Source organism: Pseudorca crassidens, chromosome 4, assembly GCF_039906515.1.
Source record: "Pseudorca crassidens isolate mPseCra1 chromosome 4, mPseCra1.hap1, whole genome shotgun sequence".
NCBI lineage: Eukaryota > Metazoa > Chordata > Mammalia > Artiodactyla > Delphinidae > Pseudorca > Pseudorca crassidens.
In genome coordinates this window covers 60,989,711-61,002,108 of record NC_090299.1, presented here as the reverse complement: position 1 = coordinate 61,002,108, position 12,398 = coordinate 60,989,711, and the positions used below count along the sequence as shown (strand labels likewise).

Here is a 12,398-nt window from a genome sequence, read left to right as displayed (position 1 = left end):
CAGATCATTATGCTGTGCACCTTAAACTTATATGGTGTGGTATGTCAATTATATCTCAATAAAACTGGAGGAAAAAAAGCAGTTTTCCTCTTCTCCCACTTTATCACAAGAGGCAGCCACTTTCTACTTTCTTTAGTAGTTTCTTTTGGTACTTACTTTGTTTATCTTTTTTTTTTTAAATACATCTTTATTGGAGTATAATGGCTTCACAGTGCTGTGTTAGTTTCTGTTGTACACCAAAGTGAATCAGCCATATGCATACACATGTCCCCATATCCCCTCCCTCTTGAGCCTCCTTCCCACCCTCTCTATCCCACCCCTCTAGGTCATCACAAAGCACCAAGCTGATCTCCCTGTCCTATGCTGCTCCTTCCCACCAGCCAACTATTTTACATTTGGTAGTGTATATATTTTGATGCTACTTTCACTTTGCCCCAGCTTCCCCATCCCACCTGTGTCCTCAAATCCATTCTCTATGTCTACGTCTTTATTCCTGCCGAGCCACTAGGTTCATCAGTACCATTTTTTTTAAATTTTAGATTCCATATATATGCGTTAGCATATGGTATTTGTTTTTCTCTTTCTGACTTCACTCTGTGTGACAGACTGTAGGTCCATCCACCTCACTACAAATAACTCAATTTTGTTTCTTTTTATGGCTGAGTAATATTTCATTGTATATATGTGCCACATCTTCTTTATCCATTCATATGTCGATGGGCATTTAGGTTGCTTCCATGTCCTGGCTATTGTAAATAGTGCTGCAGTGAACATTGTGGTACATGACTCTTTTTGAATTATGGTTTTCTCAGGGTATATGCCCAGTAGTGGGATTGCTGGGTCATATGGTAATTCTATTTTTAGTTTTTTAAGGAACCTCCATACTGTCCTCCATAGCGGTTGTATCAATTTACATTCCTACCAAGAGTGCAAGAGGGCTCTCTTTCCTCCACACCCTCTTCAGCATTTGTTGTTTACAGATTTTCTGATGATGCCCATTCTAACTGGTGTGAGGTGATACATCATTGTAGTTTTGATTTGCATTTCTCTAATAATTAGTGATGTTGAGCATCTTTTCATGTGCCTCTTGGCCATCTGTATGTCTTCCTTGGTAAAATGTCTATTTAGGACTTCTGCCCATTTTTTAATTGGGTTGTTTGTTTTTTTGATATTGAGCTCCATGAGCTGTTTGTATGTTTTGGAGATTAATCCTTTGTCTGTTGTTTCATTTGCAAATATTTTCTCCCATTCTGAGGGTTACTTTATCTTAATAATTTTTTCATACTGTTTCTTTCTGACTCTTCAGTGTTAGTAATTAGCTGTTGAGGCACTACCATGGAATATAATATTTATTCATTTTCACCCACTGTCCCCCCTGCGTAGACACAGTTCCCATCTAATCATTCTTTTAAAGTAGCCATATAAAATGTCTATGTTATATCTGTATTTAGTTTTATACTCTTAATATCTATGTAAATGCTACTCATATTTGAGCTTTGCAACATATTATGATTAATTTTTCTTTCATTTGCAACCTTTAGTTTTCCTTGGAGTTAATAATTATTGATTCTTTTTGGTTTACTTAGTTTTTTATGTACTTAAAATTCATTTCTCCACAAATTCTTCCTCAGGACTATGAATTTGTGAAGTAATCAAAATACATACGCATATCAATTTCACCATCTTACAGCCCCCTAAGAAAGCTTATTTAGCTTGTATTTTCTAACCCACTTTTGTTTTTTGTTGTCCTATATTTAATGTAGAAAGCACTTTCTTTCTTTTGACTATTCATCTTATAATGTACTGTTATTGTTCCATGGACTTAATATATTCTCTTATCTTTCTATGGATATTAATAAGTGTTTTGAAGCTTTCTTTTCCTGTAGTGTCTGTTTCTTTCAATATTTTGGAGGAGGGTTTCTTCCCCATCTTTTACCTTAGAGATTGTTTTCCTCAAATGTTTTGTTAATCTTGGGCTTTTAATTTTTTTAAGTAAAAAAAAAATTATTGCCAAAAAATGCTAACCATCATCTGAGCCTTTGGCAAGTCATAACCTTTTTGCTAGTGGAGAGTCTTGCCTCAGTGTTGATGGCTCCTTGCTGATCAGGGTGGTAGTTGCTGAATGCTGGGGCTGTTGTGGCTGTTTCTTAGAAGAAGACAACAGTGAAGTTTGCCGTATCTATTGCCTCTTCCTTTCATGAATGATTCTCTGTTTGGGCTGTTCATTTAAAATGAGATCCTATAAAGCTGATTGGATCAGGCCCTGATGGGTCTTTCTATTTCTTGTAAGATGATCTTGCTAAACTTTCCTAATGTGTTTCCTTGGAGACTCCTCATGCCAGTATCTTTTAAATGAATCTCCTTATTGAGGGTGGTAAGAGTGGTTAACAGCTTTTTGGGAGCTCAGTAGGGGAATGTGGATGTTTAGGATAAATATTTATGATATAGACATGATTCTACTGTTTTTAATGCTGTCCCCTACCTTTAGCCTTGTCTGAGTCTCCCAGTCCAGAGACCCCTGTTTGATCTTCTCCAGTGAATAAAACCCTATTATCCTGTTGAGGAAGAGGAGGGGCAGTTTTCCAGCTGAGAAGTAAGGGAGGGATTCTGGGATGGAGTGGTGAGGGGTGCAAGTTTATCTCTTTAATTGCCTTTCAACAACTCTTCTATTCTCAATACCCCCTCTCCTTCATAGTCACTTCCAGAGTTACTTGTGCCTGTATCTCCTGAGACCTTCTGAAATTTTGTGAGTAAATTGGTTTTCCTCTCAGTTTGATCTCTTGCAGGCTTAGCAATCAGTTCTCTGAAACCTCCTGAGTTAGTTCCTATCCCTTCTTAGGCTTTCCTGATTTCTTGATACTGCTGCTATCATTTACTTTTCCGGTCAGTGTTGGCTTGTAGTTATTTATTTTTATTTGTTTTTTAATCCTTTGAGGTTTTAGGAGGAGTAGAGATAAATGCAAACTTTTCATTGGTCGTCTTAACTAGAAGCTGGTTTCATGTTGGATTTTTTGCTTTTTTAACAGAATATGACTCCATAAAATAAAGAGGTCTGAATCTTTTAACGTGGTTTTTCATATACCATGTCATGTAAGCACAAAGCTCTTTGTGAATATTGTAAAAGTTGGAAGTCACACATTAAAATTTGTGCTTTATTCTAAAACTCCTTTTAGCCCTTGAGATTTTATCTTAAAATTTGTTTTTTTCTCATTTAAAGCAGAAATGGAAGCTGGGATTTCAGAAAATTTTTGTTTTGTTTTTGTTTTTTGGCCCCAACTCATTTTGGTTCATATAATCTTGGAAACAATCATTTTGTTTTACTTAAAAGTAAGGAAATACAGTCTAGAAAAAAGGGCTGATATTTTCTAGAAATATTATAATTCCTTGGATGTGTGTCTATAAAATACTTCATAACTAATACTGCAGCATTTACTATTTTTTTAATTTAATTAATTTAATTTATTTTTTATACAGTAGGTTCTTATTATTTATCTATTTTATACATATAATATGCGTTTTTCTCTTTCTGACTTACTTCACTCTGTATGACAGTCTCTAGGTCCATGCACGTCTCTACAAATGACCCAATTTTGTTCTTTTTTATGGCTGAGTAATACTCCATTGTATATATTTACCACATCTTCTTTATCCATCTGTCTGTTGATGGACATTTAGGTTGCTTCCATGTCCTGGCTATTGTAAATAGTGCTGCAATGAACATTGGGGGGCATGTGTCTTTTTGAATTATGGTTTTCTGTAGGTATATGCCCAGTAGTGGGATTGCTGGGTCATATAATACTGCAGCATTTAAAAGCCTCATACTTAAGAGTAATGAGATAAAATAACTAAATAGAAAATGAGTAATTAGATAAACAAAAATCTATACTTTTGGAAATTATAGTAGTGCTAAAAAATATTGAGTCTAGTTAGGGTTAGAGTAGAAAATAAGATAAAACATGCATATAATTCTTCAGGATTATGTAAACAAGGCAGGTGAATCTGGAACAGCATGTCTATGATATCTTTTTTCTTAGATATTGTTTAGAATAATTGAGAAGTATTTTTTGATGATTAAAATACCATGATTAATAAAAGCCATAAATTTGACTTAGTTACTTTGAGGTTCATTTCGGTTATGTGATATTTAAAGATGACAGTTTGGTAGCCTCTGCCACTTTAAATTAATATCATTGGTTAGCATGCTTATCCAATTTTTTAGTTTTTTTTAAAGCTAAAAGATGTAATCTTTAAAAAAAAACAACCTTCTGGCACTTAGGATTGAAATTAAACAGGAGTGCCTTCATGTATATACTTCATAAATAGAGATGTAATTGTTTGTATATACACTGTTGTTAAAAAAGAATTTTTAAGACACACAGTTTTTGAGACAACAAAAACTGACACCAGGTGGCAAGGCTGTATTTATGATAGCAGTGGAAGCTTCACACAACCTGCCCTACTAGAACTCAAGGGAAGTGCTTATAGAAATCCATTCAATAACACCACACATGCCTTATGAATTATTCTAAAAAGACTTCTCAAAGAAATATTTTCCTTTAGAACCCTAAAAACAAAATAGGATAAAACCTAGGCTAATATTTTTCACGTCTACTTTACCTTTTTTTCCCGAAGGAATTCTGAAGCACTTTGCAGAATTGAACTCACATATTAAATGGGTAGAGGTCAAATGTTATTGCTACCTAAAGGGATATTGAGGGTGCTTTGCCATAAAATATCCCAGAGTCTGTTTTGTGTAGTTTTTAAGAGCATAGACTTTGGGACCAGACTGCCTGGATTTGACTTACAGAAATGATCTTTATCAGTTGTGTGACTTGGGCAAATTATTTAACCTGCCAGCTCCTCTGTGGCTTCATCTGTGAAATGGGAATAATAATATTACTTGCCTCATATGATTGTTTGGAGGACTGAATGAATTAATGTTTGTATATGGCTTGCAACAGTGCCTGGAACAAAGCACTATATAAGTGTTGTTTTTATTATCAAGATTAATAAATTCTGTATTGACAGGCTTTAAAATCTCTTCTTTGTATAATAATCCATTAGTTCTAATTTGTGTCATGTGATAGTAGGAACACAGACTAGAGTGACACTGTATTTTATACTTTGTCTTTTTTTAACATTTACTAAATAAATTTTTAATCGAAATTTAAGGGAAAGACATAACTTATGTCAGAGAAAGCGTTTAAAGTACTTTAGAAACCTCTAATTGTGTGTAATAGATTAATTTTACATAATTACACTGGATTTAGTTGCCTGGTATTAAGTAGATTTTTATAAATACATGAGAAAAATATTTAACTCTGGTAAGGAAAGATAATTCTTAAAAATTTACTGTTCACCAATTTTTTTAATTCAAAATTTTACTGAAATTTAGAAATAGTGCTTCTTAAGCTTTCCCTTTTATGTATCAATAGTTGAAATTTTGATTAATTTATTGAGTTTAACAATTTAAATTCAAGTTTCCATTCGCTAGAAAGAGGAATTGTGAGAAAGGATCTAAGTATAAGTTCTTATCTTTAATTAGCCAGTTATTAGAATTCAGTATTGAAGTTCACATGCAGAAAATAATTGAATGTTGACATATTTAATGAGAAAAATAGATTAAACATGTTTATATAAATTTAGTTTTAGAAACATTTAATTTACTAATTAGAATTTTTAAATAGGAAGGTACAAAATGCACATGTTAAAGAATACATTTTAAAATATTTAACTATAAAATGTATTTTAAAATTACATGGAAAGTAATGATGAATTACAAAGCTTTTGTCATATAAAAATTCTGATCTTTGTACTTGAAAAAAGCAAAAAATGAAATTAAGGGTGAAGTGGTTTTGTTAGTAGTATTTGTTTTCTCTATACGTAACATGAAAATTTGAGGAAGCATCTTGCAATGAGAAATATACGTATTTGTTAGTTTATTCACTAGATATTCAGCATATTTTATATGCTAGAAACTGTGGTAGTTGCTGGTTTTACATTGATTAAAAAAACAAATGGTTTCTGCACTTAAGGATCTCAGTATCTAGTATGGGAGGTGGAGGACACAAATCAAATACATAATTGCAAATTCTGCTAAGTGTCATTAAGTAAAGAAATGGAGCAAGAGACCAAAGGAATCTGAAGGATCTGTGTGTGACTCAATGGTGGCCACTTGGGGGAATGACTTTTGAGCTGAGATCTCAAGGATCTCAAGGATCCAAGCCAGGTCAGGAACAGGCAGGGAGCATTCCAATGAGGAAAATGGCATATGGGAAGGCCACGAGGCAAGAAAGCATCTAGACAGAGGAGGCAGTATGGCTGGAGGACAGTGTCCACAGAATAGTTACCCACAGATTTGATGGCTGACTGGATGAATGAATGGTAGCAGAAGTAATGTTTTAACAGCAGGATAGCAAAATGGCTCTCTCCAACTACAGAACATTTGATTTTTCAGCGTCCACACTCTCATTCCATTTCAACGTGGGCTGGGATTTGTCTTATTTACCTGTCCTTCCATAGATTATTAAACAGATTTAACCTTTCAAAATATTCGGTTAAAATGGCTGAACACATCTAATAGTCACCCGGTAGCCGAGAAAATTAAAAAATAGTTGGGGGAATATCTTAGGCGTTGAGTCTCTCAGAGGCTGACATTTTGGTTGGCTTTCTTTAGAAAGCCAAGCATCCAGTGTGTGGTTTGTAGTCAGTGCCTGAGAAGAGAAATGTAGCTTGTCACCTGGTAGCATCTCTGACTGATCTCTGAGCTGTCTGCCCTCCCTGCTCTCCTCATTTTCCTGTGGACATGAATGTTAAGTTCCTGGATGATGCCTCAGACCTCAAACTGTCTATCCAGATGGTGATGGAATTCTAAGAAAACTTTGAGTCCAAGTGGCCGCAACTAAACCATCTTAAGTAAGACATGTTAAAGTAGGTTCTAGGGACTTCCCAGGTGGTACAGTGGTTAGAATCCGCCTGCCAATGCAAGGGACACGAGTTCCCAGCCCTGGTCCAGGAAGATTCCGCATGCCGCGGAGCAACTAAGCCCGTGCGCCACAACTACTGAGCCTGCGAGCCCCAACTACTGAAGCCCGTGCGCCTAGAGCCCTTGCTCTGCAACAAGAGAAGCCACTGGAATGAGAAGCCCGCATACCACAACAAGGAGCAGCCCCCGCTCGCCACAACTAGAGAAAGCCCACAATGAAGACCAAACACAGCCAAAAAAAAAAAAAAAAAAAAATGTAGGTTCTAAACTTTTTTTCACTTCCAGCTTTGGCACATTTTGAAACTTTTAATCTAACTCTGAGGTTTCAGAAGTTTTCTCACCTTCTGGCAGCCTTTCTTTTAAAATATGCTGGTTATTTGAGTGGTGGTCATTTGAGGTTTTATCTGTCTGTCATCTGGCTGTCTTTTGCTAAGGGGATATGTGCTTAATCGTGTCACTCTTTCATTGAACAGATCCTTTTTTAGTGCCATATGTGTCTCTGTGTTAGTTGCTGATCATAGAGTAGAGAGTGAAACATCCTTGGTGTGGGAGACATCAAGCAACTAAACAAACATGTAATTAGAGATTGTGTTAAGTGCTATGAGGAAAAGGAGAGGGTGCTTTGAGAGGACAGCTTTGTGAGTTGCTTTGGATCGGCTCATCAGGGAAGGAGTGTCTGTATAGGTGGTTTAGGTGGAACTCTGAAAGGTAAGGAGTAGTTAGCAAAGGAGTTAGAGGGCTAATGGAAGGTCCTAAGGCCGTTATCTCCCACAGACGTAGATTATTTTTATTCTAAAATGGAAGATTATATGTACTGCTGAGTTCTAGCTTACTACTATTCACCATGTAAGGTGGGCCTAAAACAAAACCTTGATTTATAGAATTACTGTTGAGATTGTGTGGGAAGATGTCTGCTCACCTGCCTTTAAGTGTGACAGAGATCAGTATGAAATGAGTGCTAAGTGATTTTATTCAATGTATAATGACTGTGTGTTTGCTTAGTATTTCTTTACCTTGTAACTCAATGCTGGCAACTTGAAGAACCTTTGAGTCAGTGAAGGAAATGAAAACCGACACTGTTGGATGTTCCAAGGTTAAGAGAACACATGACAGGCCAAGGGAAGTTAAAAAGAAGCAGAAGGGGGCTTCCCTGGTGGCACAGTGGTTGAGAGACCGTCTGCCGATGCAGGGGATACGGGTTCGTGCCCCGGTCCGGGAAGATCCCACATGCCGCGGAGCGGCTGGGCTCGTGTGCCATGGCCGCTGAGCCTGCGCGTCCGGAGCCTGTGCTCCACAATGGGAGAGGCCACAACAGTGAGAGGCCCGCGTACAGCAAAAAAAACAAAAAAAAAGCAGAAGGAAGAGGGAGTAAGATGGAAAGAGGGCTGGGTCGTTAGTTGTAGTTATATAATTGTAAGGTCTTATGTTCTTATTACTTCATGATTGATTCAGTGCTTATATGTGAAAGTGTTGTCCATACCAGTGAATTTTGAAGCTTTTCTCAGTTTGATCAGATTTGCTCTAATTTTATCTTAAGCAGAATAATTTGGCTAATGATCAATGTGGGCAGCTCGCTGTATTTCACTAGAGTAATAGGTGTGTGTGGCCCAGGAAAGAGCCCAGAAGACAAGTTCTCCACTCTTTCTGAGGTGCTTTTTCTACCTTTAAGTCTTCTAAAAACCACAGAGAGCTATACCATTTCCTTATCTTAAACATGTTAGAGAACTGCAAAAGGAAAAGGTAGACGTGGTTATCTACCTATTTGTTTAGAGATGACTCGTTTTTTAAACAGGAAGTTAATTTTCATATATTATCTGTGATAAAGGCTAAAAGTATCTAGATTGTATCAGTTCACACTGAGAGTCGCATAGAGAATAAGACATTCAAAACCTTTAGGATTGTCTGACTTCGGGGAAGGGGACTGAAACAAAAAACAAAAACAAGTCCAACTAGAAATGGGTCTTCACTTTTCCCTTATATAGTCAGAAAATCTTTTTCTCCTTTTATGCCTAAATAGGGAACATATGATGACATTATTTTGCTTTGTTTCTCGTGTCAGTAACCATTTTAAACTGTATTTGCCTTTCATATGATTCTTTCTCAAAATGTTAATGTTTCAATGAATTTTGGATGATTGCAAATGATTCTCCATATTTAGTCAGGGCCTTTACAGCTTATTTGATCAGAATTAAATAATATATCTATGTAAATCCAACTGACAAAGCTTTGTTATTTTAGCAAAATATTATGCATGCCCCAAAGCAAAAATTTTAAGAAAAAGATAAAATGTTATAAGCATAATGAAGGATAAAAATTTATGTTATCTTCATTGAGGAATTATCTCCTTTAAGGGATATAGGTGCCATGATAGTGTTTCTGACCACACTTTGTTTTCTACTCAACCTTACCGATGTGGATGATGGCACTGCAAGTTACATTTTAGAAAATGATGACAGGGCTTCCCCGGTGGCGCAGTGGTTGAGAGTCCGCCTGCTGATGCAGGGGACGCGGGTTCGTGCCCCGGTCCGGGAGGATCCCACATGCCGCGGAGTGGCTAGGCCCATGAGCCATGGCCGCTGGGCCTGCACGTCCGGAGCCTGTGCTCTGTAGCGGGAGAGGCCACAGCAGTGAGAGGCCCGCATACCGAAAAAAAAAAAAAAAAAAAAAATGACACTGTTAGCAGTATCCTTTTTTAAAAGCACCTAGGGCAATTGATTAGAAAGTGTCATTGTACATATTTCCTTTCCTTTGTACCATTGCCAAAACTGTACATTGTCATAGCCTACTGTTCTCTTCACTGCTTACTATCAAATTGGAATGTACTCAACACAGTTCTATATTACAACTGTATTTAAAATCCAAGTGCATGGTTCTTAAATGTAAAATGACAATTTCATACGTTTTACAGAAAACGCATGTTTCAGAAGAGATGGGTGAAATTTGATGGCCTTAGCATTTCTTATTACAATAACGATAAGGTAAGTACGTTTTACAGTTTTCAAAGATTGTCGTACGCATGCTGAGTGTACGTCAATAAACTAAGCACGTGATTTGGTCTTTAAGAATAGGAGTTGGATTATCAACATGAAAAGAATTTGCATAGGATAAAACACTTAACTCTTTCCATAGTTTAACTTTTCCCAGACATATAAAATTGGGATTTTTTAAAACTTAAGTATCTAACAATTATTTATGGAATATCTCCTACGAACTACGGGATTTGCTATACGTGATATGCAGATACATAAGAAATTGCCTTTATCCTAGAGGGTGCTCAAAAATGTTTACAAAATGACACCACAAGTAGAAAATGGCAAAGCAAGGAGAGGTTATTTTGCCCTCTGGAAGGGGTGTGGAAGAATCAAGGAACGCTTCTTGCATGAGATTTCTAATGGCCATGAATTTTGAAGAAAGAAGAAATGTTTGTACGTAGAGAAACTAGAAAGAACAGGACTTGATAACAGAGAGAACAATGAGATGCCCAGATTCTCTGATTGGAAAATAGAGTATGTTCGGGAGCCTAGTGGGAGATGAAGCTGAGAAGGTTGTGTTTGGAGTTAGAGCACACCGAATATCTTGATGTGCAAGTGGTTACAATATATTCTTTAGGCAGTTGAGTCTTAACAACATGATACTATTTTGATCATGTCCTTCTCCTTAGGGATGAGAATGTCTTTATTCTTAGGAGATGTAGGCTTAAATATTTAGGGGTGAAGTGTCATATATGCAAATGTCTTTCAAATGTTACCTATCTATATATACCCTCTTTATATGTATATTTATATATATATATATGTGTGTGTGTATATATATATATATATATGCACACATGCATAGCTAGGTAAAACAAAAAATAGCAATGTTAACAACTGTCCACTTGAGGTTATGAGTGTTCCTTGTACTAATCTTTCAAATTCTATGTGTTTGAAAATTTCCTTAATTAAAAAGTTGCAACTAATAAATAGACCGCATTTTTTGTTAGCTAAAATCATATAATTTTACAATCTTAACTATATACGTTCTTTTAATATATTGATTTAACACTTAACCACATCCTCTTATTTATAGTTTATAATCTAATATTATCTTCTCATTATTTAGTGATTTTTCACTGCCTAATATTGGTGTTATTGGTGGCTCAAATAGAGATTTAGATTCCCTTTCATGTATTGATTGTTCAATGCTACAAGAAAGAAGAGCGTATGCTTTTAGACAGAAAGTAATACACACTGCATGCTACAACACTAAGAATAACAGAAAGTTTAGAGAAGTATTCATTGGTTTCTCTTTGCAGTGATCCCGCTAAAGCATCAGATAGGTTTAGACACACCTCTTTGACATTTGCAAGATATGGGATGAACATTTTTAAAAGCTAGTTTTCTGCCTTAGCTATTGTTTCTAGTTTGCTTGTTCATTTGAATCTTGAGACAATTTCTGTAACCAAGGGTGGGTAAAATGTAGTCTCTGTATCTGATGCAGTCTGACCTCTGGTTTTCTTTAGCACCTGTGCCCTTGTCTGGTTTGCTTGAAATGAGGAAGAAAACTATTCTGTGCCATCAGGCTCTGTTGGTTGTTGATATCATTATCATTCAGGAGAGAGAATTTCTAGTGTCTCTGTCCAACCAGACTCACTCTCTTTGTCCTTTAAAAGCTCATCTCAACTGTAGTGAGGAGCTGAGCACCCATCCACCCTGATGCAATAAAAACAATGCAGCCTTGGTTTTAAATTGAGATAAAAAGTTTGTTAAGATGAATTCTTACAAATTCTTTACCTTGACATTAAAATTTAAAAAAAAAATTCAAATTGTTGTTTCCTATGGCATTTCGTTCCTTTAGTACTCAGATGAGTGGTTTCATGTTGGCCAAAAAACCCCAAAACACTAGGATGGGTGTTTCCTAAAAGGAGACGTGGTTTCTGTTGTGACCCTTCTGGCAAAAGGGATGGATTGGTGGACTGGGAAGAGGGGATTTCAAGGCCAGTGAACAGAGAGCATAAGTGTGGCCATAGCTTCTATCTCAGCTGGGTGTGCAGTTTTTGTGGTGTTGTGCACCAAGGAGTTGTGTCTTCCATTGTTTAAATGTGCACTTGAGAAGCCTGTGGTTGGGCTTTCAGGAGGTAGTTTGCAGAGTTGCCTGTTCCCCTAGTTTTCTTCTGCTTTCCTCAGTGCTGCTCAATCATGTCTCAGCAAGGCCTTTTCATTGTATTACTGAAAATGGCATCATCCCAACAGCCTTGATATCTGGTCACCTGCCAAGAGATCTCACTCACCCCTGTTCTCACTCAGCTGGGGGCAGAATTGCCCTGTGGTCATTTCATTGCCTGAAAGTGGTAGATAAATGGCCAACTTGACCTAGATATCTGTTTATTATGGGCTCAAGGGATGCTTTAGAATGCTTTCCTTAAGGAAAATTT

The 12,398-nt window shown here is 36.6% G+C and overlaps 1 protein-coding gene across 3 annotated transcripts in view; it reads left to right on the top strand.

Annotated features, from left to right (window-relative positions):
- The window catches only part of ARAP2 (ArfGAP with RhoGAP domain, ankyrin repeat and PH domain 2), a 199,542-nt gene that overhangs the window by 43,260 nt on the left and 143,884 nt on the right, over positions 1 to 12,398 (top strand). For all 3 annotated transcript variants that reach the window (XM_067735692.1, XM_067735690.1, XM_067735691.1), the window contains one exon: positions 9,894 to 9,963. In XM_067735692.1, coding sequence (XP_067591793.1) covers positions 9,894 to 9,963 — 70 coding nt within the window. The remainder of the gene's footprint in view (positions 1 to 9,893; positions 9,964 to 12,398) is intronic.